We start from the raw sequence: 27458 nt of genomic DNA, 5'->3' as shown, positions 1-27458 counted from the left end.
AGCAGTGTAGTAGTAGACCCTGTGCCTCGGTTCTCAGCTCAGCATGGGGCATCATTTGAGACTGAGCCCAGGAACCCAGAATGCTGTGAAAAGTACAGAGAACTGAAGAAAAGGTAAGTGACGACAGGATGTCACCAAAGCTGGCTTCTTGGGAATCAGATAAAGAAGTAAGAAATGGCTCTGGGAACTGGGTCTGCTGGCACAGGCCAATCACCTCTGCATTTGGGAAGGAAGCTGAAGCAGAAGGATCACATTCAAGGCCTGCTTGGGTGACAGTGAGTTTCATACCAGCCTGGGCTACATAGAAAGACATTATCTCAAAAAAGGAGGGGAGGGGGATGAGAACAAGCAGCTAGGACAGCACAGTTACCAAGTCACAATCAGTTCCCATTGTCACCTGGCCAAGGACAGGCCCGCCCTTCTCTTTCTCCTTCTCTCTCTCTCTCTCCTTCTCTCTCTCTCTCTCTCTCTCTCTCTCTCTCTCTCTCTCTCTCTCTCCCCTCCCTCCCTCCTCCTCCCTCCCTCCCTCCCTCTCTCTCTCTCTCTCTCTCTCTCTCTCACACACACACACACACACGCATGCATGCACACATACACATCACACCACATATCCCTGTCCCAAAGGCCTGAGACAGAAGTCGGAAAGTGGTCTAGCACAGAGACCCAAGGAGGGATGAATTCAGTGAGCACCCTTGTGTCGCTGTTCCCTGCTGAGGCCTGGACAGAGGACACAGGCAGCAAACGGCCTTGCACCCCACCTCCCATCTCTCCCACAGCTGCCTCTGCTGGAGGCAGAGTGAGGCCTGACCTACTGGGAACTAGGAGTGGCTCACATGCTGCTGACTGTAGCCCTGTAACAGCAGCAGGTGCGGGCATTGGTACAGTGAGTACCGCATGCTATCAGGGGTGGGCTCCTCCGGATCCTGGGTCGCGTCAGCTAGTGTGGGTCCTGGACTTAGGCTGGTCTCGCTGACTGTACGGCGCAGTTGGGTCGGTGGGGAGTGCTGGGTAGCCTCAGAGGTGAGGGCTGGCGTTCCCTTGGCGCGGATACGCTGTAGCCTCCGGGCTTGGGCGTTTATCCCTGGAACAGAAAGAGTGGAAGCAAAGTAGTCAGAAATCTCAGCACGACTCATTCTCAGATTGTCCAGACTATGAATCTCACTGAGTCACGTGGACACCTGTCATTGCTCTGTCACAAAAGGTCTGGAGATGGGTCTAAGGTCTCTGACCAATGCCCATGTCCTTTGAAAGTTTAGGCATTGCCTTGATGATGCAGAAGTCCCAGGAAGGCCTGCCCCAACAGGCAGTCTCAGAGCAGGCAGGCCAGTTTTCCACACTTTGTGGCTCAGAGGCGACCATGACATACCTTAGCCTGTACTATGGCCCCCATCACCAAACCTACAAAACAAATCCCCCAACACAGCATTGCTCATCTCAGATCAGCATGTCACCACCACAGAGCCTTGTCCCTGACACCCCTGCCCTGTCCTTCCAAGCTCATATGTGGGTCAGGGTAAACTCTTTGGGGATAGGGTATTCTGGCTAGAAGTGATGGAACCAGTCGGTCACTTTACAAGGTAGAACTGGTCAAGCTGCCAGTCACCTACTGGTCTGCTTCTGTCACAGCATGGCTGCCACCTTCCGGAGGCCACATGACCTGACAGGCCAGAGTAGGTGCATACATATGAACACTCGTTTAGGCACAAGAGAATGCAAATATACATGCATCCAAATATACATATGCACATAAATGTATAAATACACATACACAAATAAGTGTGTGTAAAATGTACACAAATATATATGCACACACAAACACACATGCATAAACAAATGTAACACACAAGCACCATAAAATACACATATTCATGTAGCCACAAACACACATGCACAAAAATCCTGAACTTCACACTCCCATGTGCAAGATGAAGGTACAAAAACATAATCACAGGTGTGTGTGCTCCCAGTTCTGCACACACACACATACAGACATTCACATGCACACGCTGCTGGGAAATAGCATTACACTCCACGAAACACTTTAAAAACCTCATGCTTTCAAATACAGGAAATGTTCTCTAAAGAACCACTGCTGGGAAAGCTCCCAGCAGGATGGATGGAACCCTGGGGACCCAGTTTTCTGTTCCCAGCTGATCCTGGCGCTTTCTTTCCTGAGCCCTCTGCTGAGTCCCCTCTATGCAGCTTTGTCCCTATCTGTAGCATCCTTTCTTCCAGCCATTACAAACAAAACCAGACAAAAGCCAGAAGGGGGCCCGGGAATGGCTGCGACACACACCTTACCGGGAGATGGTGGTTGAGCTCTGAGCTCTGCCCTTCCTTCCAGAAGGCTGCCTGCGCATCTACAGCCCGCAGGGGCCAGGGCTGCAGGATGGAGGCTGGCCAGCCGCAGCGCCAGGCTATGAGGCTGCTCTACCCGCTGCAGAGCCCAGCTGGCCAGCCCAGCAAGAGACAGGTGCCCAGCAGGTGGGGCTGAAGCCCCACCCCTGCCCTGTCTTGCCTTGCCTCACCCTGCCCCCAATCTGTAAAGAATGCCAGATACTCAATTTGTCCTCTCTGAAGAACCATGGAACCAGATCGAAAAGAAGAAAATAAGGTCCAAAATGATGCTCCCCACAAAGCGTTCCCCAAATCCAGGGCTGGGTGGTGGCAGAGGATCCAATTCCCTGGGGACATTCTAGAATTTCTGGTGTTGCAGAAAGCAGCTGAGCTGAAAGTAGCCTCTCCCCTTTATTTCCCAGGGCTCCCAGAAAGCCCTGAGGTTCCATGTCAGGCTGTCCCACAAGAGGCACAGCTGACAGAAATCCTGTCGTTTTGAGAAAAGAGTATTACCCTCTCAGATGTGCCCCTCCTAGCCCCCACCTGTCTAACCTGTCTGTCAGTATCAGTGCCAATGCAGCAACCTCCCCGCTCCCTGCCCCCTACTTCCCAGGTCGCCTTCCTTGGTTCCGCCTAGGCTCAATGAGCTTCCAGCCTGGGACTAGGAATGACAGGCGAGGCTTTCGTTCTGGGTGGCAGTGGTTGGATGTGTGCCCAAGTTCACCAGGAAGCATGCGGGAGCCTGAACAGGTAAGGCCGTGCAGCAGCCACTGCAGCAGCGTACACCATGGAGACCAGCAAAGCCAGCAGCTCACAGCTTCAGCAGCAATCTCAAGCCTCCCTCCTCCTCTGTCATCTGCTATGGGACAAGGACATGCACTCTGCACCAGCCCTCCCAAAGGGAGCTCGGACTCAGTGTGCAGACACTGCAGATGACGCTCCAGGGTATGGTGGAAAGAGCATCTGGCAGGAGAGACGGCGTGTTGCTCAATACCACGGGCTTGCAGTTTACAAGTCCTGTGAACCAGATATGGTTCCTGGTTTGTGAAGAAGTGCACAGAGGTCATCATTCAATACAGGAAAGGCCCCAGGGGACTCACAGCTCATGGGTGGGATGGAAATGAATGCTGTAATGGGCATGTTGGATTTAATAGGAAGCCTTGTGTAATGTGATAAGACGCATGCTTTGTTTTGTTTTGTTTATTTTTCGAAGAAACAGGGTGTCCATATCACTTTTTATTTATTTACTTGTTTATGTATTTTGGTGGTGTGATGTGTACGTGTGTATGCATGTGTACATGCACACGAACATGGAGATCAGGACTTTGGCTTTGTGAAGCAGGTTTTCTCCTTCTTCATGTGGGCCCCAGAGATCCAACTCAGCACCTTTACCCACTGAGCATCTCATTGGTCCTACCTTGTTAGTTTTGGGGGGTTGTTTGTTTGTTTGCCTGCTTGCTTTTACACAGAACTTCTCAGGAGCTTGTAACTTGTCAAACAGGGTAGGCAGTCTGGCCAGCAAGTGATGGGATCCTCCTATTTCTGCCTTCCCAGCACTGGGATGACAGGCACATGCCTCCATAACTGGCTTTTTTTTTCCAATAGGGATCCCGGGGATTGAATTTAGGTCCTCATGCTGGACCATCTCCTCAGCCCCTATCTTACTTTGAGGACAGTTATATGATCTCTCTGACTGCCTCCCTAGCACCAGAATTACAAACCCATACCTCTCTGCATGGCTTTCTTATTTCATTTTATATAATTCTAAACAAATGTGGCAGATACCAAGGTGTCAGTAAATTCACCTAATTCCCTATGCTTTTCTTTTTAGTTTTTGGTTTTCTGAGACAGGATCTTATTACATAGATCAGGTCAGACCAGAACTCATAATTTTCCTGCCTCAGTCTCCTGAAGATTGGAATCACAGGCCTGAGCATCATGCCTGGTTGAGTTTCTTTACTCTTAAAGGCCTTTCTTCAAATGGGCATCATGGAATCTTACTGTTCTAAAGGTCCCTCATTTGTATGGGACTTTATTTTTCCCTCCTCCACACAAGTGCATGAAGGCAAGGGCCCAAACCATAGGGTCAGGGAGACCAGTTCTGAGGACCTGTAAGTCCCTGAATTCTTAGAAACGGCTGTGGTCACAGCACCCCTGGGTGGACCCATGAGCTTCACTTACACATCAACTCAAAGTGCACCCCTGACCAGTCACCTCCCCATGTGGCCTCTGGGCTGAAGGCCAGCAGCGGCCAGTAGGCTAGTATATCTCACAAGTCAATCCTGAAGCGATGGACAGCATTGCTGGGCATCATGGCTGGACACACCCTGAAGCTGGGGAGGGGCTCAGAACTGGTGTCACATGACCTAGGAGGAGCTCTGGGAGTTGGCAGCCAAATGGGCATATGTCCTAGGGCCATACACAGCTGGAGTCTTGGCCAAGAACAAGGTTACTCCAGGTGCCACCTACAGCCAACCGGGGGACTTTGCCAATGTGAGGGAAACAGTGAGAAATGCCTCAGAGGAAGCCACCATCTTCCACATCCTCCCTCTAGGTAAGTCAAATGGCTAGAGGCTCAAGCCTTTCACAGGAGGGCAATTCTGAATAGAAAACTACTCGTTCCAGGTAACCATGCCAGGCCTTGCCATGTGTCAAAGAGGATGGAGACGAAGGAATACAGACACCTGTTCCCCTCTTCTGTCGCAGTGATGTCTAGCCAAGGCTCTCATCTCCTGAGGACCACACTTCTGCTCTGGTGTGGCTGAGTTCACGGCAATCAGAGGCCCTGACTCAGTAGATCTCAGGGAAACCTGAGGTATCAGTCACTGCCACGTCTGACCGAGGTCTGCAATACACTGTGGCTGGGAAGTCAATGATGGGTGGAGCATGATACGTAAGCAGCTCCGTTCTTGGTGATGGGGACAGGGGGCAGAAGCAGTTCACGAGGCTAAGGAGTGGAAAGCAGCAAGAACAGGCCAGAGCCGGAAGCAAGTCTAACTCCAAAGGCCTGCCCCTACTGGCCTTCCTCCACAGAGCCCTGCCTCCTAAAGCTTCCAGTCTTGAAAACAGAACCACCTTTGGAAACAAGTGTTCACAGCATAAGCCTGGGCAGGGAGATAGATGGGTTGGCGGGTAAACACAATCGCCACACCAAGCCTAACAATCTGAGTTTGCTCCCCGGGACCCACAGATGGGAAGGAAGAACACACTCTCACAAGCTGTCCTTCTACCTCTACATGTTGCCATGCAGGTGCCTGAGTGGGAATGCACGCTTGCGTGCGCGCAAACAAACACACAAGTAGGTAAGTAAATAAATAACTTCAAATAAATGTAAAGATTTTTTCAGATGGGTGTGGTAGTATAGGTCTTTAATCCCAGCACTCAGGAAGCAGAGGCAGGCAGATCCCTAAGGGTTCAAGGTTAGCCTGGTCTACATAGAGTGTTCCAGGTCAAACAGGGCCACAGTGAGATTCTATCTCACACACAAAGAGGCCTTCCCCCTCAAGTTCAGAGACCTCTGCTGTTCCACAAAGACACTTCCACCGTTCTACCTGATAAATGCTCAGGCTCTCGGTGTGTTCCCCTTCAGGGTACTCAGAAACCTTGTTTTTTTTTTTTTTTTCCACACAAGGACATGCTTAGAGACCCTCCTTGCCCCCAACCTGGCATTTGCTAATCTATGACTTCCCAGATCCAGGAGCAAGATGAACAGGACCCAGTGTTCCATAAGGTCGTGTGTCCATGAGCAAAAGTGTCCAGGGGACATCTACCCACATAGCTCTGCAGGTCTCCCAGAGGAAACACCTGAGCAAGCAGCCGGGAGTGGGAGGAAACAGTACCTCTGATACCGGAACTCCGGATGAAACAGAAGGGTGCCAAGTACAGCTGGGATGGCGATGTGACACCAGGGTACCCTCAAGGAAAGACCCTAGGAGCGCTACTCCTGGCCTCTGGATCATCCATCCTATGGCTGCCTGGCCGCTTTCCCTTCCACAGAAGCTGCTGGCTAATGTGTCTCTCTCAGTAGAGATGTGGGAAGCAGGACTGGGTCAGCACTAACAAGAGCTGGGCACTGTCGTCAGAGCGAGCGCCCTGGAAAGCACAACATAGCTCTTCCTGAATGTCACTTGCTTCCCTCATCATGTCATTCTGTGGTCTCTCCCCTGGTCCTGTTTGCCCGTCCTTCCCTGGCTCCATGGTTAGAAACAGCACAACCAGGAAGTCCGTCAGTATTCCCTGCCCAACGCCCTGAACTCAGATGAGGCTACCACAATGGTGGATGCGCGGTGCAGCATTCCGGCGCTGGGCTTTTTCTAACGTGAGGGGAACAGTCTATTTTAAAGGGTGGCTTGTGCCAGCTGGGGACACACTTCAGTAAGCCACAGCTGCTATGGATCCCTGGGTCTGAGTCATCTGTGAGGAGTCTCCCTGTCGCTGGGAAACCCTTTTCTAAGTCAGCAAAATCGTGGAGCTCTGTCACTAGAGCAAGCAATTCTTTTTTATTATTATTATTATTTTATTATTTATTTATTTATTAAAGATTTCTGTCTCTTCCCCGCCACCACCTCCCATATCCCTCCCCCTCCCCCAATCAACTCCCCCTCTCTCATCAGCCCAAGAGCAGACCGGGTTCCCTGCCCTGTGGGGAGTCCAAGGACCTCCCACCTCCTTCCAGGTCTAGTAAGGTGAACATCCAAACAGCCTAGGCTCCCACAAAGCCAGTATGTGCAGTAGGATCAAAACCCAGTGCCATTGTTCTTGACTTCTCAGCAGTCCTCATTGTCCGCTATGTTCAGTGAGTCCGGTTTTATCCCATGTAGAGCAATCAATTCTCGATGCAAACATCATTTAAAATGCATACTAAACTCCTTTCCAGACACAAGTGGTGACGCATGACTGAAAGAGGCTAAGGCGGAGTTCAAGGCCAGTATAGGCGATACAGCAAGACTCTTTAAAAAAAAAAAAAGTGAAAACCAAGTGTAGCTATACACACTTTTAATCCAATAACTTGGGGAGGAGAGCAAAGGCAAATAAATGGGTATCTGTGAGTTCAAGGCCAGACACATCTTTAAAAAAAAGAAGAAAAAAAAGAATGAACAGGGGATGTGGCTCCATTGGTAGAGAACTTGCCTAGCATGCAGAAAGTACAAGTTCCATCCCCAGCACAACCTATACTGGGTGTAGTGATCTGTAGTCCCAGCCCTGAGGAGGTAGAAGTAGGGCCAGAAGTTCAAGGTCATCCTCAGCTACTTGTGAGCTCAGGGTCAGCACAGGAGTGAGACGGTCTCAAAGCAAAACCAGGAACACTTTTGTTTTTCTTTTTTTTTTTTTTTTAAAGAATTACTTAGGAATAGTGATAAGAACCTCCTTAATACACGATTAGCCTTCCTCTAGGTAATAAATGCAGTTTAAATTTGTTTTTTTGAAACATGGTCTGACAACATAGTTCTCACTCTGCTAGGCTTTTGGGGACCACAGATAACGACACAGAAACTTATTATTAACTATGACAGCTTGGCCTTTAGCTTAGGCTGTCCCCAACTAGCTCTTACACCTTACATCAACCTGTTTCTATTAATCTACCTTCTGCCACGTGACATTTAACCTCTCCTCAATTCTGTATGTCAACTCCTTCTGTATCTTGCTGGCATCTTCCTGGAGCGCCTAGATCCATCCCTAGTTCCTCTCTCTGCCTGGAAATCCTACCTAACCTCACCTATTGGTCATTCAGCTCTTTATTAAATCCATCAGGTGCCTTAGGCAGGCAAAGTAAAACAGGAATACATCTTTACACAATTTGCTCAAATATCTGGCAACACAGGCTGTCCTCAAACTCAAGAGATCATCTGCCTCTGCCTCCCAAGTGCTGGGATTAAAGGAGTGCACAGCCACCATCACCGCCAGGTGTTTCCTCTGCTCTTAACACAGACAGCTCAGGACTCACTGCCTGGGGAATGGTGCCACCCACAGTGGGCTGGATTTCACATCAATTAAGGTAATTAAGACAACCTCCTACAAGCCAACCTAATCCCTCACTGAGACTTTCTCCCTCCTGGTGACTCTACGTTGTGCAAATCTGACAAACTAACCAGCACAACAGCATTTGAGGACTGGATTAACAGTAGGTGAAAACTGTACAGAAAACGTATACTGAGGGGCTAGAAAGATGGTTTAGTGGCTCAAAGCTCTTATTCTAGAATGCAGAAAATGCTCTTTATGGCTGAGTACCTCTCCAGCCTCACCCCTTCCTTTCTTTCATTAGAGATTTAGTTATTTGGTGTGCACAATTTAGTTATTTGTATTTCTGCATGAAAGTCTGTGCACCACTTGCATGTGGAGGTCAGAAGAAGTTATTGGATCCCCTCAAACTGGAGTTACAGATGGTTGAGAGCCACTTGTGGGTGCTGGAAATAGAACCCAGGTCTCCTGCACGAGTGACAGCCATTCTGAATCACTGAACCATCTGTCCAAAAACACCCGTACACACATGCACACACACCACAAAAGCTCACATGTGAAAAGGAAAAGGTGGAATAATCCAAATGCTGTAGGAATTCCTACTGCCAGTAGCCTTTAAGTTACCTGCCATTTGGGCGTGGCCTTTTATATATTTATGCTTATGTAAAGCACGCGTCTGGCCTCTTTTCTGGCTGTGGGATTTGGTTGCTGTTCTCCATTCCAGCAGAGGATTGTGATTTGTGAGTCTACCCCTAAATAAATAACTCTCTATTATTGTCAATTCTGAGCCAGTGTGGGATTTCTTTTAAGCATCCTTCTTCAACCAAATGGCTACCAACTAGTAAATAGCAAAGAAAGAACTCTACATCCATATGATAGACTACTACTAGCAATGAAAAGAAATCAAATATGGTACCTTTTGCTCATGGATAAGCCTCAAAAATACCAGTGAGGTGGCTCAGTGGGTCGGGACCTTTACTGCCAACTCCAATGACCTAAAATTTGATCCCTAGGATCAGACTAGTGAAAGGAGAGAAAGATTCCTGCAGGTTGTCCTCTGACCTCCACATGCACTCTGTAGCATATACACACACACAAGTAAGTAAATAAATGTAACTACACATACGTGTGTGTGTGTGTGTGTATGTTAGCTGAGTGAAAAAAGTCAGATGCAAAAAAAATCACATTTAGTGTCATACGATGTTTATAAAATGTCCAGAAGGAAGTTAATTTCCAGGTCTGCTGTGCAAGCAGGAAGACATAGGTTTGATCACAGAGCTCCATCCCCAGAATCAACGTTAAAAAAAAAAAGCCAGGCATGGTGGTAGGTGAGAAATAGCAGGTCTTGATAACCATAGAGTTCCTGGAAGCCAACAAGACAAAGACCCAAAGGTCTTTGCCACTCTAGGATTTAAAGTTGTACCATCAGCCTTGTCGAGGACTGAAGTCCCAGCACCCAAGGCCCATTCAGGAGCAGAAACCAGCTTATGTTGTCCTCTGCTGCTCATTGCTACTGCTAGAAGTTCAGGAGTGTCTGGGCTTCTGATTCTCTAGCCTGAGCAGTGATTCTTAACCTGTGGGTCACAATCCCTGTCAAACCTCTATCTCTGAAAAATATTTACATCATTACTCATAACAGTAGCAAAATTAGAGTTATGAGTAGCAACAAAGTAATTTTGTGGTTTGGGGTCACCACAACATAGGAACTGCGTTAAAGGGTTGGAGCATTAGGAAACTTGAAAACCCCTGTTCTGTAGCTAGAGCAACAGGCTCTCAAGGCTTGCAGCTGTAAGCCAGACCTTGGAGTCTCCAAGGCCTGGCACTGCCAACATTCAAAGAGGTTCTCCTCATCTATTCAGTTTCTCTCCAGGTAGAAAAGGACTCTACTGCCATCAGCCGAGCAACAGCTACTGATTGTGATGATGACTGCAGAAGTCTATGAAGATGCTGAAATGCCTTTTAATTAGATACTAAATACAGGCGACTTTAAGGGTGTAAAAGATACCTTGTGAGCTGGGGAGATATCACATCATAAAAGCTTTAAAAGACGGCAGGTATCATTTTGCTAAGGCAGACCCAGCCTGACAGAAACAAGGAACACAGGCTGCAAGAAGGGGCAACTGATGAAATACTCAGTGTAGGAGCTACAGAGGGGCTAGAACTCTGGAGGCAGAGGCAGGAAGGTCTCTGTGAGTTCAAGACCAATCTGTCCTAGAAACCACACACACACAAATAGTGTCAGGAGTTGCAGAGATGTCCCAGTGGTTAAAAGCACTTGTTCTTGAGTCCAGTTCCACATCAGGTGGCTTACAGTCATGTAAAACTCTAGCTTCTTCCGGCATCTCTGGCCTCGAGCACCTGCAAATACATGGTACAACACACACACACACACACATTAAATCTAAAACAAAGAAGATGATGTATCTGAACAATTTGAAGAAAGAGAGGAAGAAAGAACAGAGAGAGAGAGAGAGAACACACTGACTTACTGACAAGCAATTTGCCAGGCATGATGCAACTCATGCATGTAATCCCAGCATTTGGAAGGCTGAAGCAGGAGGAATGTCATGAGTTTGAGACTAGCCTTGACTACAGAGTAAGACCCTGTTTCAATTAATTAATTAACTAATTAATTAGGTTCTCCTTGGAGCTAAGTGCCAAGAAAAAGCAGAGAGGCCAAAATGATCATCAATTACAAAGAAAACTAAAGTTCAGACAATAGAAAAACATCAACCTTGGTGCCTTAGTTACTGTTTTATGTTACTGTTACTCTTCATGGTGTGAAGAGACACGATGACCAAGGAAGCATTTAGCTAGGGGCTGGCTTACGCTTTCAGAGGGTGCATGGTGCTGGAGCAGGAGCTGAGAGCCTACGTCCTGATGTGCAGGCAGGAGGCAGAGAGAACAAGACGCCTGGCATGGGCTTTTGAAACTCAAAGCCCACCCCAGTGGAACACCTCCTTCAAAACAGCTACATTTCCTAATTCTTCCTCAACAGCCCACCAACTGGGAACGAAACATTTAAGTATATGAACTATGGGGGCCGTTTTCATTCAGACCACCACACTTGGCATATTCCAATCTTCAGTATATAAAGAATTAAATACAAACAAAAACCCTGACGTGCTTATTATTTTGAGGCAGGGTCTCACTATGCAGACCAGGCTGACCTAAACTCAAGACCTGCCTCAGCTCTGCCCCCTCTTTGAGAGTATACCGGCCTTGACCTTACTGTGTGAGGGGCTGACCTTGAACCCTGATCCTCCTGCCCCTCCCTTCCAAGTGCTGGGTTCACAGGCTTTTGCCACCACACACAATTGATGTGGTGCTGGGGAATCTAACTCGGAACTTCCTCCATGATGAGCAAACCACTCTACCAACTGAAAGAATCCCCCACCCCTGCAATTGAATTCAAGCCATGAGACACTGAGCACAGGGAAGTAACTGGATGGGGAGGTGCAAACGGCTCACATCACTAGAGAACGTCTGAAGCTTTAAAACTCAGGAGGGGGCAGGACTACACTGGTCTTTTTAGAAGGTGCACTGGGGGCTGAGGAAACAGCTCAGGTGGCAAAGGGGCTTGCCCTGAAAGAACAGGAGCTGAGTTCAATTTCCAGAACTCAAATACGAAGTGCTGGCCAAGGAAGTGAGTGCTTGCAATCCCAACACTGGGAAGGCGGAGACAGAAAGAGAGAGCCTCTGGGCTCACTGCCAGCTGGTAAGGTATAGGCCAGCAAGAGACCTTGTCTCAGAACAAACTAACAAAAAAGGCAGGGGCACCTGAGGAACAACACTTGAGGCTGTCCTCTGACCTCCACATGCACACCCAAGCATGCACACCCAAACACACACACACCTAGCTCACAGTCGAATGTCACAGCGCAGGGGAGGGCAAACTGGGAAGAGAAGGTTGGCAGGGAGCCGGGATTCTGTTTCCCTGTCTTAAGCAGCAGTGAGAAAGCACTCCTTTAAGTCTGCACATCTGACTGGAGGTGACAGGCTTTGAGAGGACATGATTGTCGACATACTGAGAGACACCGTGAGTGTTCGCACTGGCAGGATCTACTTTGGTTCCTAGATGCACTCTCCTGCCTCTGAAACTAGGAAGCACCCCATGTTCACTTTGAGCTAGGCAGCAGCTGTGACGCAACAGCTGACCTGGTGTCGGTCCTGACAGATCTGCAACACAGCGGTCATGTGAGGCAGAGGAAGACAAGCAGGGGTTTCAATTGCTCATTCCCAGAACCTGTGCTTACGGACCGGGGGAAAGCTCAAGTGATCCGGGGAACACAGCAAGTCGGCACTTCATGGAGGATGGCACTGAGACTCTGTGTTGAGAAGAGCTCAGTGGTGGAGCTCCTGCCTAGAATCTCCCAGGGAGGGTGATGTGGGCATGGCTCAATAGTTGAGCACCCACTGAGTTAAAGGCTGGCTTGTGTTCAGTGGCAGAGCAACTGCAAGCCCTGGGACATTCATCCCAGGTCTCTCTCTCTCTCTCTCTCTCTTTCTCTCTCTCTCTCTCTCTCTCTCTCTCTCTCTCTCTCTCTCTCTCTCTCACACACACACACACACACACACACACACACACACACACACACACAGACTTTGGACTCCAAACCTATTTGACTATTGTATACCAGTTTGGGTAAGCTCAAAACTAACACAGAGTGGGGGCTGGAGAGATGGCTCAGAGGTTAAGAGTACTGACTGCTCTTCCAGAGGTCCTGAGTTCAATTCCCAGCAACCACATGGTGGCTCACAACCATCTGTACTGAGATCTGGCGCCCTGCTCTGGGGTGCGGGCATACATCGAGGCAGAATGTTGTATACATAATAAATAAATATTTAAAAAAAACTAACACAGAGTAAAACCCATGTGTGAATCCATGTTTAGATTTTAGTAGATTTCCTTCTATTCTCACTCCCTCGCTCTGTAACACAGACTGGTTTAGAACTTATTATGCTGCCCCAGTTGGTTCTGAACAATAACAACAACAAAAAGAGCCACATGTGGCATGGGAGGTGGGGGGGGCGGGATTCTCACTTGGCAGCATCCTCAGAGGGTCCATGTCCCTGCTGAGGTCACTCCTGGGTCATGGAGCACAGGAGGAGACTTTGCTAATAAATCAAGGCCACTTATCTGTGGATCTTAAAATGTGGACTACAGTCTGGTCCTTGTCACACATGTTCCTTCTTATCTGCGGGGGTTTTTTCAGCAGGTCGCAGGGGAGAAGTCGGGGAGCTCCATAAAGAAGGTGGGGGGAAGGATGAAGAGAGAGAGAGGACGTAGAAAGTCCACGAGTAGAGATGGACATAGGCCTCCAAACAGCAGGAAAGTTAAGTCCCCCACCAACACCTGTACTGACCTGGCCCTGTGTGACCTGGGTGGGGCAGGGGTGAGCCTGTGCCCTGACTCCACCAAGGGAAGAACATGTAGTCTCAAGCTGGTGTTTTCACCATCAAGAATAATTACAGGGGCTGGAGAAATGGCTCAGTGCTTAAGAGTACTGACTGTTCTTCCAGAGGACCCAGGTTCAATTCCCACCACCCACATGGCAGCTCACAACTGGCTGAAGATCCAGTTGCAGGGGATCTGACACCTTCACATAAAATAAAAAGTTAAATAAACCATAAAAAATATTTAAAAAAAAGAATAATTACAGACATGTTAGTATGCAGAAACCACGTGCAGCTGTAACAAGTACATGCATGCAGGAGGGTGCTGGAAGTCGGGTGGAGGCTGGAAGTCGGGTGGAGGCTAGAAGCTTGAGGAGCGGGAAAGGAAAGGCCCGCCCTACCCGACAGGCAGTCAGTGGAGATGGGACAGTGACGATCTTGCTGGTAGCTCTGAGAATGGGAAAAGCAAGCAGACCTCAGAAATGGAGACCAACAATGCTGCCGGTAAAGGCTGGGGGTGTGGGGTGATGGGGTGGGACAGAAACTGCAGGAAGGAAGTCCTTCACAGGTCCAGGCTGGAGGCTCACTGAACTGAGTCCTGAGAGCTGGAGCACAGCTTGGGGCAGACAGAGTATGTGAGCCTCTAGGTTTAATCCCCAGCAGCCAAAGGAAGAAAAAGTAAGAAAAGGGAGACAGAGAAGGAGGAAATGAGAAAGGGAGGGAAATAGGGGAGGGGAAGAGGCAGAGGAAGGGAAAAAGGGAAGGAGAGGGACTAAGAAAAGGAAAGGGAAGGATGAGAAGGGGAAAAAGGAGGAGAGGAAGGGGAGGGGAGGAGGCAGAAGAAGAGAGAGGGAAGGGAGCCCATGGTGGAAAGTGGATTTGTTAGTGGTGAAAGTGCACAGCTGAGGAACTTTCTAGGCACAGTGTGAAAGGTGCTACCAGGTTTACGCCTGCTGCTTGCAGTGAGGGAAAAGGAAAGAGGAAACTACCAGGTGGTGGTGGCACATACCTTCAATCCCAGCACTTAGGAAGCAGAGGCAGGCGGACCTCTGTGAGTTCAAGGCCAGCCTGGTCTACAGAGCTAGTTCCAGGATAGGCTCCAAAGCTACATAGAGAAACCCTGTCTCAAAAAACAACAACAAAAAGGGGGAAGGAGGAAGAGGAAGAAGAGGAGGAGGGGGAAGAGGAAGAGGAAGAGGAAGGAGAAGGAGAAGGAGAAGGAGGAGAAGGAGAAGAAGAAGAAGAAGAAGAAGAAGAAGAAGAAGAAGAAGAAGAAGAAGAAGAAGAAGAAGAAGAAGAAGAAGAAGACGACGACGACGACGACGACGACGACAAAATCAGAAAAAAGACTGTCCCAAACAAATATGGCACAGAGAAGCCCAGTGAGGGTGTGGACATGCCTGTAATGAAACTGGAGAAACATAAAAAGACCAAAGGCATGGCTAGGGATGAATGTCAGTGCTACAGCAGGCACAAGGCCCTACATTCCACCTCCATCCAACACAGAAAAATGTGTAAACAAACATTTTACAGTTCTCAGTCAGGGCTGGAGACGGCTCAGCAGTTAAGAGCACTGGCTGCTCTTGCAGAGGACCTGAGTTCAGTGTCCAGCACCCAACATCAGATGACTCCAACTGCCTGTACCTCCAGCTCTAGGGGATCTGATACCCCCTCTGGTCTCAGTTGGCACCAGGCATTCATATAGTGCATGTACACACGGGCAAAACATCTATAGATATAAAATAAGAATAAATAAATCTTAAAAAATAAAGCGCTTCAGAGTACTCAACCTCACAGGAGACTCTTTCAAGGGATGGCGGGGTTCCCACGGATTTTCTCAGACCAGAGGAACTCAAGGAAACTTAAGAGCACTGTTTGCTTGTAGAGGCTAAACACAGAAGGAATGAGCTCAGAAATGTGTGTGGGCGTGGCGTTTGTGCAGTGCAGTGAATTCCCAGGAAATCCCATGGCTCTTGCGAAAACTCTATCAGTGGAGATGGCCAGGACTGAACAGGTCAGAGGGTATGCAATAAACAGAACCTGACAGGATCCTGGTTGACAAACACGCTATCTGTCACCAAAACGGATGGGTGTCCCAGAATAGAACGGAGGGCCCACCGGGTGGCTGTCATGAGGGATGCAGGGGGCAAGGTCAAGAGGTTATCCCCAGCCCTGGAAATCACACAAGAACCATGACTGGAGTCTGTCTAGCTGGATTTGAAAATCACGTGGGACCCATAACCCTGTCCCACCTCCCACCTGGCCCTTGCTGACAGTTACTTGTGCCTGTCTGTTTCCACTGCAGGCTGGGGTTTTGAGCAAGCAGTTTGAATTTCGAAGGTCCACAGAAGGGTAAAAAACTGTGCCAAAGGGGCTGGAGAATTTGCTGCACTCCCTAAGAATTTCACTTCAAGGGCGGAGCATGTGGGCGCACACCTTTAATCCCAGCACTCAGGAGGTAGAGACAGAAGGATCTCTGTGAGGTGGAGGCCAGCCTGGACTACACAGTAAGTTCCAGGGCATCCAGAGCTACAGGGACTCTGTCTCAAAAAAACAAAGAACTGCACTTTATGGGTTTTACCCAGAGCCCTCAGCCACATCTCATTAAACTGATTAAGATGGTGAGATTTAGGGATGGTGAGATTTAGGGCTTAAACTGATGGTACTGGATGACCTTGAGGTAGGGTGGGTGCATCTTGCGCGTGGAACACAGGTCTGGATCACTAGGGTCCTGGGTTGGATTGTGGTCACCCAATGACCCCAGCCTTGAATATGAGAGAGACCTGAGAAGATGATGTCATTTCATGATTGTGGTCAGTCATATGGCAAAAGAGAGTCCTTCCATTATAAATATACCCGATGGACTGGTGGGATGCATTAGCAGGTAAGAGACCTGCTGCTGAGCCTGCTGACCTGAGTTCAGTCTCCTGAACCCACAGAGCGGAAGGAGAGAACCGGCTAGAGCTGTCCTGACCTCCCATGTGCCACGTCACACACAGAATAATAAATGCTAGGAAGTTCACACTAGATTCACTCAAAGAGAAATTACCCGAGTGATAATTGCCATAAGCAAACACATGAGCCTGTGTGTGTATACTCGCGTGTGCAAGTGAAGGCCAGAGGTCAATCATCAGTATCCTCCACAGCTGCTCTTTTTATGTTCTGAAACATGGGTTCTCGCTAAACCCGGAGCTCACTAATCCAGTTAGACTGCTAGCCAGTGAGCCCCAGGGGGATTCTAGACACATGTCGCCAACACATAGCTTCTACATGGGTGCTAGGGGTCTGCACAGCAAGCACTTTACACACTGAGCCCCTCTGCAAGCCCTAGATGAGCCTTTCAAAAACAGAAAGCAAGCCAAATACTCTGAGAATGTGGGGGATTAATACAGTGGCCCTACAGGCCTGAAGATGCTGGGCCCTTGGGAAAGCTGTATTTATTTAAAAGTGCTCTTGGACTTCAAACTTTTGTGTGTTGTGACATGGAGAAGGTGTCATGCCTTTCAGCACTCATTCCTTACACTATAACCCCTGCACTCCTGGGGACACCATTTTCCTGTGCCTAGTGCAGACAGGCTGGCCATGTGTAAGTTCCAATTGATGAAGAATGAGGGACGCTCTTGCTGGGATATGCTTGGGGATAGGGGGACACCCGAGTGGAGAGAGTGATGGTTAAGCTTCACTGCAGCTGGATTCAGAGCCACCTAAGAGACACACTTCTGAGTCTGTGAGGGAGATCCCCGAGATGTTTAACTGAGCGGGAAAGGCCTACCTCAGATAAGGGCAACTCTACTCCAGGGCTGGGTAAAAAAGGAGAGAGCAAGCCGAGCGCCGACATTCATCTCTCTCTGCTTCCTGACTGAATACAAGGTGAGCAGCTGCCTCCTGTTCCTGCTGCCACAGTTAGGTCTTCTCTCATTGTCATAACCGCCCTGCCATAATGGACTGTCCCTGCACTTGAGAGCCCAAATAAACTCTTCCTTAACTAATACATGGAGATCTCTGGCCTTTCCCCAAATCACCCTGCCCTTAGCAACCTGAAGAGGAAGGGCATGAACCAGGGACGTGGGTCTGAAGCAGGAACAGCCTAGGGCTCTGGGGTTGGGGGATCCACCCGAGCAGTCCTGGATGTAGCACCTAGTATGTGAAGAGATCCAGACCTGTATCAACTCCAGTGATTGATTCCCTGGCCTGCCGCCCCTCTTAGCTCATCTGCAAAGGGCCTGCAAAGCAGCAACTTCAAGAGCTGCCGCTCCTCTTAGCTCATCTCCAAAGGGCCTGCAAAGCAGCACCTCCAAGAGCTGCCGCCCCTCTTGGCTCATCTCCAAAGGGCCTGCAAAGCAGCACCTTCAAGAGCTGCCGCTCCTCTTAGCTCATCTCCAAAGGGCCTGCAAAGCAGCACCTTCAAGAGCTGCATCTCTAACCACAAAACATTCCACACAAGGGGGTGTTCGCAACTCCTGAGATTAAAACACAACAAAACCCTGTTGCACCTACTGCCCACCATAAACACGGCCCCTGCGATCTGCTGCTCTCCCACCCTCCTCACAAAAGGCAACCAGCTCAAGTTTTACTGACATTTTTAATTGCACTAATACCTCTGATGGTCACTGTGTGTCACCTGGAAGATGGGCCCCTGATCTTGTGTTAAGCGAGGTGGGAAGACCTGCCCACTGTGGGCGGCACCATTCCCTGGCTGAGATCTTGGACTGTAGACATGGAGAAAGGGAGCCAAGTAGCAGTTTACATTCACAGGTCTCTATTTTCTGCCGATGAAGTGTGCTTACCTGCCTCCTGCTCCTGCCTCCATGCCTTCCTTTTGAACTGGAAGCCAAAATATCCCTTTTCTCCCTTGGATTGCTTTGTAAGGTATTTTATCACAGCAAGCAGAAAGAAATGACTACAATTTGATCTTTGGTCTGTTTTGAGACAGGGTCTGGGTAAGGTGTGCCCTGCAGCTTGCTAAAACTGCCCAGGCTGGCTTTGAGCTTGGAATCTTTTGGGATCTTTTGCTTCAGCTTCCTGAGTGTTGGGATTCCGGGGAAGAATCAAGGCACCAGTCGTGTTACACGGTGAAACTCTGAGTTCTTCTGCTTTACACCATATTTAAACCTTACATAAATCACATCACACTTTACATACTTTGGGAGGATTTGCTTTCTTCCTCAGCATGACCATCCATCTTTATCTTCACAGGAGTGCATGAAGCCATGACTTGTTTGATGTCATATATTTCGGTTCTTACTCTGAGAAGGTGGACTCCCTAGTCCTTCCCCACTGGCTGTTCTGCACACTGTTTCTAGCTTGGCTATCACCTATCAAGAGTGCACTTGTCTCTTGGTTACTATCAGACAAGAGTCTTGGACTTTTCTGACACTACGCCATTTAAAGGAAAATACTGTTTTTTAATAGCTCACTGCTGATAACAAGAGGGTGTGTAGAGTCCTCGGGGAAGTGGATCAATCACCAAGAAGAAGCATATCAGCACCCACATTGTGATGCCGAGATCTCTGAAAGTAAAAAAAAGTAGAACTTCATGTGTGGGCCTTCAGTGAAATGCCCATGCTATTGTCTGTTGTAGCTGTTTACTGAGAAGAGCTCAGTCTGTAGCCCAAGCTGGCCTCCAACTCTGGATCCTCCTATCTCCACCTTGAGTGTGGGGATCAGAGGCATACATCACCACACCTGCTTTCATTTTTTTCTTATTTGTGTGTGTCTGGGGTAGGTAGAGAGAGAGATGTGTGTGTGTGAATGTGGGAACACTTGAACCAGTTAGAACACAGATACAGAGAGAGTCTGATCTCTGCTTCCACAGTAGATTCCAGGGACCAAACAAGAATCATAAGGCTTTGACAGCAAGTGCCTTTACCTTCTGAGCCACCTTGCCAGCCCTGGCTAATTACTGATTTCTAACTTATAATACCGTAGTCATATGTTAATATTTAGAAGCAGGTTGACTCTTACTTTCTGACTTATCACGGAGTTTTACACATGTCCAGTAGTTACCTGAAGATGGTGTGCATTGGCCAGTTGTTGAATAAGAGGGGTCTGTCTTATTCATCGGATTATCGTGACGAACTTGCTGGGGATAGGGAGAGTGATAAATCCAGCCCAAGCCATCTGCTGCTGTGTTAGCGGTCTCTTCGCTCTGCAGGGCAGTTAAGTGGTTGTGACAGAGACCATACGGCTTCCCAAAGCTGGAACTATTCACTACCAGCCCTTCCGAGGAAAAGTTCAGCAGCCATGACACTAGGCTGCCCACAGGCTTGGTGTTAATTAAACACTGATTTTAAATGTTGTGCAATAATGGCATACTTTGAAATCTGTTAAGTTTTGTTCGCTATTTTCCTTTGGGACTAAGAGATCTGGGGAAAGCATGTCATAAAGCACCCCACTTTCCTATCATGGTCTCTTCCAACATAATTTTGGGGCCCTTCCTGTCCCTGTCACCATGCCAGTTTCTTCTCACTTGCAGTTCATGTTTGAATTTTCATGTCCTCACATTCTGAGTACAGTTCTTCAACCTCAGCAACGGTTCCCCCACCCCATACTGATGATCATCTCCATTTGGCTGCAGCTCCTCCTCCTCCTAGATACTCCTCTTCTCCTAGATACTCCTCTCCTCCTAGATACTCCTCTCCTCCACGCTGACAATCTTCACTTATGCAGCTGTGGCTCCTCCTCCATGACATCCACTTATGCGATCTATCCCCCACCCCCCATCACACTCCTTCAGGTCTCAATAAACAGACGGGTCCCCAACTCCCAAGCTCCAGTCATCATCTTCCTCATCACCTCAAGGGCTGTACTTACAAGCATTACCACCATGCCTCACTTCCCGTCTTCCCTTTCAAAGTTTTTCCTGACAGGAGTTGACATTTGAACCCTTTGCATGTCCTCCACAGGGACTACACCCTGAGCTCTCCATAAAGTAGGAAAAGTCACCAGCCCCACCACCTCCTTCAGAGCAGTGAAGAAGTTCTGGGCCCGGGGACACAGCTCAATGGTAGAGCACTAGCCTTGTGCATACACGGCCTTGGGCTCCATCCCCAGACCTATAAAAAAAGCAAAAATAAAAATAAAGAACATCTGAATTCTTACATCAGACTTAAACATTTGGTCAGTGTTATAGTTCCAGGTTGTTTGGCATTTATTTTTATTGTGTTTGTAATGGAGAAATACATTATCTGCTTTCAAAATAGTGCTCGAAAATACAAGGAGTACAGATACCACATAACAGCAAACTCCAGGCAGGAGACACTACGCACATCACATGAAAAAATAGTCTGGTATTCACGTAATAAAAACTAGACTTTGAAAGTCCCAAGTTTCCAGCTTGGTTTTAAAAAGGAGAGATATAGTTACACAAAACATTTAATAAACAAATTTTTCCAATGTGTAAACAAAATGAGGAGACCAAATTTGTGCCTGGCAATCTCAACCAGACACCATGGCATGGCTATCTGAAATGTGAAGCCTTGTGCTTTTCACCGGCCTTATTATGCTGGTGGGAGGGCAAGGTGAACTTGCACAGGGCGAAGGTGTGAAAGAGATTTGGTAGTTGAGGTATCAGAAGGTCTCAATCACTGCATAGCTTAAAAGGGAAAAGACTATATTCCAACACTGAAAATTATTCTAGAAAGACAATTCTAGAATATTCTAGGGTAAACAATTTTGGTTTGACATGGGAGAAAATGGGCAGAACAGAAAAGAACAAAGTCTTAGAGGGATGGGAAGAAACAAATCCGGATGCCTGGAGAATCTGTTTGCTGTGTCTAGATTAAGAAGATTAAGCTATCACTCAACAATAGCCATTGGTCCTCATGGTTCCTACTTATGGGGATTCTGTTGCTTTATTGAGAATCAGCCTTTTAACTTTGTGTATTCCTAATATTTGGAAAGAGTAGAAAGCTGACTAGGTGTCGAGTGCTTTGTGAAAATTATTCTGTATGACTGTACACACACAATCTGATAAATTCTGGTACTGCATTAAGAAATAAAACATAGCTTAAGGTTCTTGGAGTAAAAATGCCTTTTTGCCTACATATTTAAAACTGGAAACCAGTTTTCTTCCAGTGCAGATGTTCTGTGATACAGAAAATCTCACATCTCTGGTGATCAAGAGACAGCGATCAGCAGTATGTTTCAGACAGAACACTGACCCAAGTTTTCCTGAGATATTAGCCATGGATTCAGAATCTGGTGTTTTGTGCCATATGGTCACAGAACTTTTGGATTCACATCATGGTTTGGTTATTAATATTCTGGATTTTTAAGATATAACATGCATACATGCTTATTGCAAAAATAAGAGGATGAAGGCAAAAGGTTTTTTGTTTGAGGACAAATGATTAAGGACAAAAGAATGTGGAACTGAGGAAATACCTCATCCCTGATTACACATTCTCCCAAAAATTCTAGATAAAACTCATATACCATTTCTTGATCATGTCTCACAGAAACCAAATACTTAGTAATTATGGTTTTGTTGTCAAATAAATGCCCAAGGAGTTGACATTCCATTTTAAAGGTGCAGCCACCTCATGAGAACTGAGATATATTACTACAAAAACAGCATGCAATTTTAAGATTAATAAAGAAACCTTTTCAGGGAGGAAAAAAACATGAAAATTCATCAAAATGGAAAGTCAAAAATTAGTTCTACTCCTAATGGAAAAATTACCATAAAGTGCATCACTAAAATGAGGGGTTCTGATAGTTTATGTTGGACCAAACATAAATCCAATACTAACATCAGTCATGGATAGAAATGAATACAGCTGGAAGGGCTTTTTCTCTTTTTGAATAGCAGTCCTTTGAAATTAGAACTGCTAGTGACATGTTGACAATCTGAGGCATGTGTAAAAGTACTTCTGATTTTGAATGCTAATCTGGAATTCGATTCAAGATGAGGCCAGGAAAGAAAGTTACCAACCGAGTATGAATCTATTTTGAGTCACATCTAGACTGGTTCCCTCATTTTCCTTTAACATCTGAAAGCAACAAGATGAATTTGCAAGAATTTGTGTAAGGGCCTTTGAGGCAGTTTCTATCCATTTGATCTGTTTTATTGAACTCTCAATAAAAGGAATAGGATCTCTAGGAAAAACAGGGATATTGGGCTTATCTGTTCCCAGGTGGTTCCTGAGAGGCCAACAGAGAAGCTGCTGTCTGAATAGTGTCTGAGCTGCACTTGTCTATCTGGTTTCTTCCCTTCTGTTGGGTTTCTTGTTCCTTTCTTCTTATCGGGTGAGAACATCTTCTAGATTCCCAGTATAGGATTGGGTATGTTCGTTGCTGTATTTCCTGAAGGTCTAGACGGATGGTTTACCAGATGTGTTGAAGAAACCACTCTGGTCATTGTAGGTTTAGGTGGTGGAGAAATGGTAGGCGGTGAGGGAATTGGAGGAATGCTTTCGCCCAGGGCAATTCCCGAGCTTTCAATGGGACTCACATGCTGCAAGGAAACTTCAGGAAACTGTATGTTGGTCACTGATGCTGTCATAACAGCCAGAACAGGACTGTGCCTGCCCTGAGGGTTTCCAGTCAGTGGGCCTGTCTTTATAGCGCCAGTAGGTGAAGGTGCAGATATGCCGTTTTCACTGTCCACAGACAAGAGAAGGCTGCTGTCACTCCCAGCTGACAATCTTACACTTTCTGTTAAATGTGTTTCCTTTTTCTGAAGAACATGATTTGGAAGTAGCTGATGAAGTTCCTTTCTTCTTAAATGCATTGCAGCAATTTTCATATCCATCTCAAACATCTTGCTATTTATTGCTTGTCTGTAAACTGTATCTGTGAAAGACTGAATATCATAGGTGAGATCAATACTGAGAATTTCAGAATTTTCTGGCTTCTTCAACACTAACCCAATCACCCACATGGTACGAAATTCTTCCTTGTCAACATTTTCTTTTGGTGCTGGGAATGACTGGGGATTCACATGTGCCAGAGTAATGAATTCATTCTTTTCCAGACTCCCTACCAGGATTCGGATCTTTGATTCCACCAAGCCCACCCACTCTAAATGTTGTTTTTCTGTTGGTGCACTTGCCAGAAGTACAATATAATGCTTGTATTTTTGAAAAAAGCTTGGAGCTTCAAAAAGTTTGGACCATTCTGCTTTATTTAGCAAAATTTCATGTGTGATGGCGAGCCCTTGCTTAAACTCCTCAATCATGACCATCCGAGTTGAAACAGACACATTGTATGTGGAGTTCTGTTGTGGGTATGCTGGTGTAATTATAGGCATGAGATGGTACCTGTCACTGGGATTCACTCTTGGGTCCCACACAGGCAAGTTAAGATTTCGTTCTTCTGGTTCTTTTAACAACACTGGATTTGGCCATTCCCACTCAGAAAACACCAAGAAAAATTTACGTACTAGAGTGGATGCTATTGCATTTGGATAAAGCTGGCAAGTTCTTGCTACTAGCATAGCCCAGGAAACACCTCCAAGAAAACCCAATATATTGGAATAGATATTGTGGCATTTGGCCCATAATTTGATGGCTCTCAGTGTTAACCTGAAGCTGTCAATGTTTGGTACTAGATGTAAAATTTCATCAGTTACCCGGCAACCATTAAGGCTTCTTATGCACCTAATATCTAAATTTTTAAGCAGACTATCATCTCGTAGGTCCAAATCTTCCGGAATAGTCTGCAATGCTAATCTTGCGAACAAAATATCAATCTCTATTCCATCAAAACACAGTTTGATAACCGGCACAAAGGCCTCTTCAACAGCTCTTAAGTCTTTTACTTCTTCCTGTAGTTTCAATTTGTCATAGAAGGAGGTGAAAAAGTCATTTCGATCCACATGTCTTGGTGCAACGCACAATGCATCGATATCGGCACCTTTCGTGTGTACTCCTAGTCGGTAAGAACCAAACGTAAAAATTTTCCCCCCAACATTCTCAATTATAGCTTGTGGAAGATTCCTGCTTTCACTGATTTCTCGGATCCATTCCTTCACCAGATTATTTAATTTCTGCAAAATTAAAATCCTGCGCTGCAGTTCCTCTTCCTCTTCAAACACCCCGAAGGGCTGGAGGGTCTCGATCAGCTTCTGGGTGAGTTCGAGGTCTGTGTCCTTGGGGGCGGCCAGGCTGATGGGGGACGATATGCCGTACTGCTTCGGGGCGGGAGCCGGCTGTTGTGCTCCTTGGGTGGTCACCGTAAATGGCATCATCTCTAGCTCCCGCGCCGCCAGGGCACCTGCCCCGCCACCGCGACCTCGATGGCCTCTGCTCGGCTCATGATCCGAAGGCGCGAGGGGCGGGCTCCTGCCGGCCGGCCCTGTCGGCCCCCGCTCCGCTCCGAGCCCGCCGCCTCAAGCGCTTCCCCTGGTACCCCTCCGGGCCAACATGGCGCCGGGCTCCTCAGCGGTCGCGTTCCAGAACCGACGGCGCACGCACGCGCACCGGCCGCTGCCGCTGCTGCTCTCTCGAGATTGGAGGGAATTCTCGCGCTGGGGGCTTCGGGAAGAGCCACGCACGCCTAGTCCCGCCCGGTAGTGAGAAACCATGTTTTAGGGAAAAAATGCATGATCCTGTATCCTCATGCAGGTTCCAAAGGATGCTCCAGCTAGACCCACAGTAGTGGCGCTCCCACCAGGCCCTGGTGTCACTGTTGCGCCGATTTCTTGGCGCCTGCTTAAAATTCCTATCAAGCCCAACTATGGCCCTTTCGTCTTCTGTCACACCCAGATCTCCGGCCTCACTGTCCGGCAGTTCCGAAACTGCCGTGTGTGCAAGGTAAACCTACTGATCCTATAAGGGCACGCTGGAATTCCTGCATCAGAGTTTAAGTCCTTTTCATTTCATGGCTTCTAGAAGATTCCCACGCCTATGCTTGGAATATGTTCTTCCCGGCATTCTCTTGGTCCTCATCATTTAGATAACATGATAAACCTCCCCATTCTCCCGGTACTCCGGATCTGTGCTTGTTCCTGGGTGATGCCAGCTCTGCCACTTGTCCATTCTTACTTCAGGTGTGTGCAGTCTGCAGTTTAAGCGCCACTGAAGTGCCCTTCATTTATTCTTGAGGTACTGGGGATGAAACCTGGGGCCTTGCACTCTACCGCTAAGCTGGAGCCCCAGCTGAAGTATTATTTTACAAATACTTACTTTTTGTTACTAGAAGCATTACTGATCCAGTTTCACTCTTGTTACTGACCCCCCCCCCCAATAAAACAACTTAGAGGTAAAGGGGTTCATTTGGTTTACAGTTCCAGGTTACAGTCAGTTACAGGGAAGGAGAGAAAACCTTTCAACGCTAGCCACACTCCATTCACAGTCAAGAACAGTGAGAATGAGTATGCCCATGCTTGCCGCTGTCATCCATCTTCCTCCTATTATACAGTTCAGGGCCCCTTGCTTAGGGATGGTCATACCCACAATGGGCTGGGTCTTCCTGCGTCAATGAATGGTCAAGACAGCCCCCTACCAGCACACCCACAAGGCAACCCAGTCAAGCAAGTTCCTCATTCAGAATTTCTTCCCAAGGAGGAGGAGGGCTGCTGCTGTGCTGCTCTCCCAGGGTCTGAGGCTGGGTTCCAGCTCAAAACCACAATGATTCAGGACCTCTGCCCTCTGCGCACCTGCACACACATGCATGCACATAATTGAAACTGATAAAACTACACTTTTCAGAAAAGGACTTTCTAGTTGATTCTAGGTTATGCCTAGAATTCTAGGTTAAAGCTAACCTGCCCAATTATCTTGGTTTTTTTTTTTTTTTTAAAAAAAACTGATCTGTTTTTGGAGGTGATACTGTGTTTTTTAGGTTTTCTTTCTACTGCTTCTTCAGCTATGGTGAGGAAGCGTTAGTATCCGACAGCAATGCTCCTGAGAATCCTCAGCAGCTACGTCACAGGCAGCTAACATGGGTGCCCGGATTCAAACTCTGACCCTCTGGAAGAATACCATGTGCTGTTAACCACGAGCCATTGCTCCAGCCCCAAGCTTAAGTTTTTTAATTGTCCAAACTGACAAATGTCTCCCAAGGAAATTAAGAGTTTCATAATCATTTAAGATGTTGTGCTTCATCTAGGGGAAAAGCCAGTCAGTAAAGTGTTTCTGTGCAAGCATGTGGGCACGAGCTCAATCCCTGGAACCTATAGAAAAGGTGGGCACATTGCAGGGCAGATCCCTGCATTGGAAGACTAGCAGAGCCTGCTTGGTAAGCTGTAGACCAATGAGGTGAACAGTTCCTGAGGAACAACAGCTGAGGTTGTGCCCTAGCTTACACACACTCACTCACATATATGTGCATATTTATTTATTTATTTATTTTTGGTTTTTTCGAGACAGGGTTTCTCTGTGGTTTTGGAGCCTGTCCTGGAACTAGCTCTTGTAGACCACGCTGTCCTCGAACTCACAGAGATCCACCTGCCTCTGCCTCCTGCGTGCTGGGATTAAAGGCGTGCACCACCACCGCCCGGCTATATATGCATATTTAATAACACACACATGGACACACAAAAGTTCCCAAGACTGATCCTCTTTTCTTCACCCTCAGAACTATCTTTTATTTGCAGTGGGGTACTAACCTATAATTTCTAATGTTCATTCATCATTTCTAGCTTCTTTGGGGTGGGGGTTGAGACAAGGTTTCTCTGTGTAGCCCTGTGTAGCCCTAGAAATTGCTCTGTAGGCCAGGCTGGGCTCACAGAAATCCACCTGCCTCTGCCTCCTGAGTGCTGGGATTAAAGGTGTGTACCACCACTGCCCAGTCACTTCTAGCTCCTTCATGTATTTTCCAGA

The 27458-nt window shown here is 47.4% G+C and overlaps 2 protein-coding genes across 4 annotated transcripts in view; both read right to left on the bottom strand.

Moving 5' to 3' along the window:
- Nucleotides 1-27458, bottom strand: part of Radil (Rap associating with DIL domain) — a 74491-nt gene that overhangs the window by 28433 nt on the left and 18600 nt on the right. For all 3 annotated transcript variants that reach the window (XM_075974208.1, XM_075974199.1, XM_075974219.1), the window contains exon 3: nt 834-1081. In XM_075974208.1, the coding sequence (XP_075830323.1) occupies nt 834-1081 (248 nt within the window). The remainder of the gene's footprint in view (nt 1-833; nt 1082-27458) is intronic.
- Papolb (poly(A) polymerase beta) lies at nt 22955-24883 on the bottom strand. Its single transcript, XM_075974233.1, has one exon. The coding sequence runs from the start codon at nt 24881-24883 to the stop codon at nt 22955-22957; it is 1929 nt and encodes a 642-aa protein (XP_075830348.1).

Source organism: Microtus pennsylvanicus, chromosome 1, assembly GCF_037038515.1.
Source record: "Microtus pennsylvanicus isolate mMicPen1 chromosome 1, mMicPen1.hap1, whole genome shotgun sequence".
In the NCBI taxonomy this organism is placed as follows: domain Eukaryota; kingdom Metazoa; phylum Chordata; class Mammalia; order Rodentia; family Cricetidae; genus Microtus; species Microtus pennsylvanicus.
Note: the sequence above shows the minus strand (reverse complement) of the source record. Positions and strands in the feature narration are given on the sequence as shown.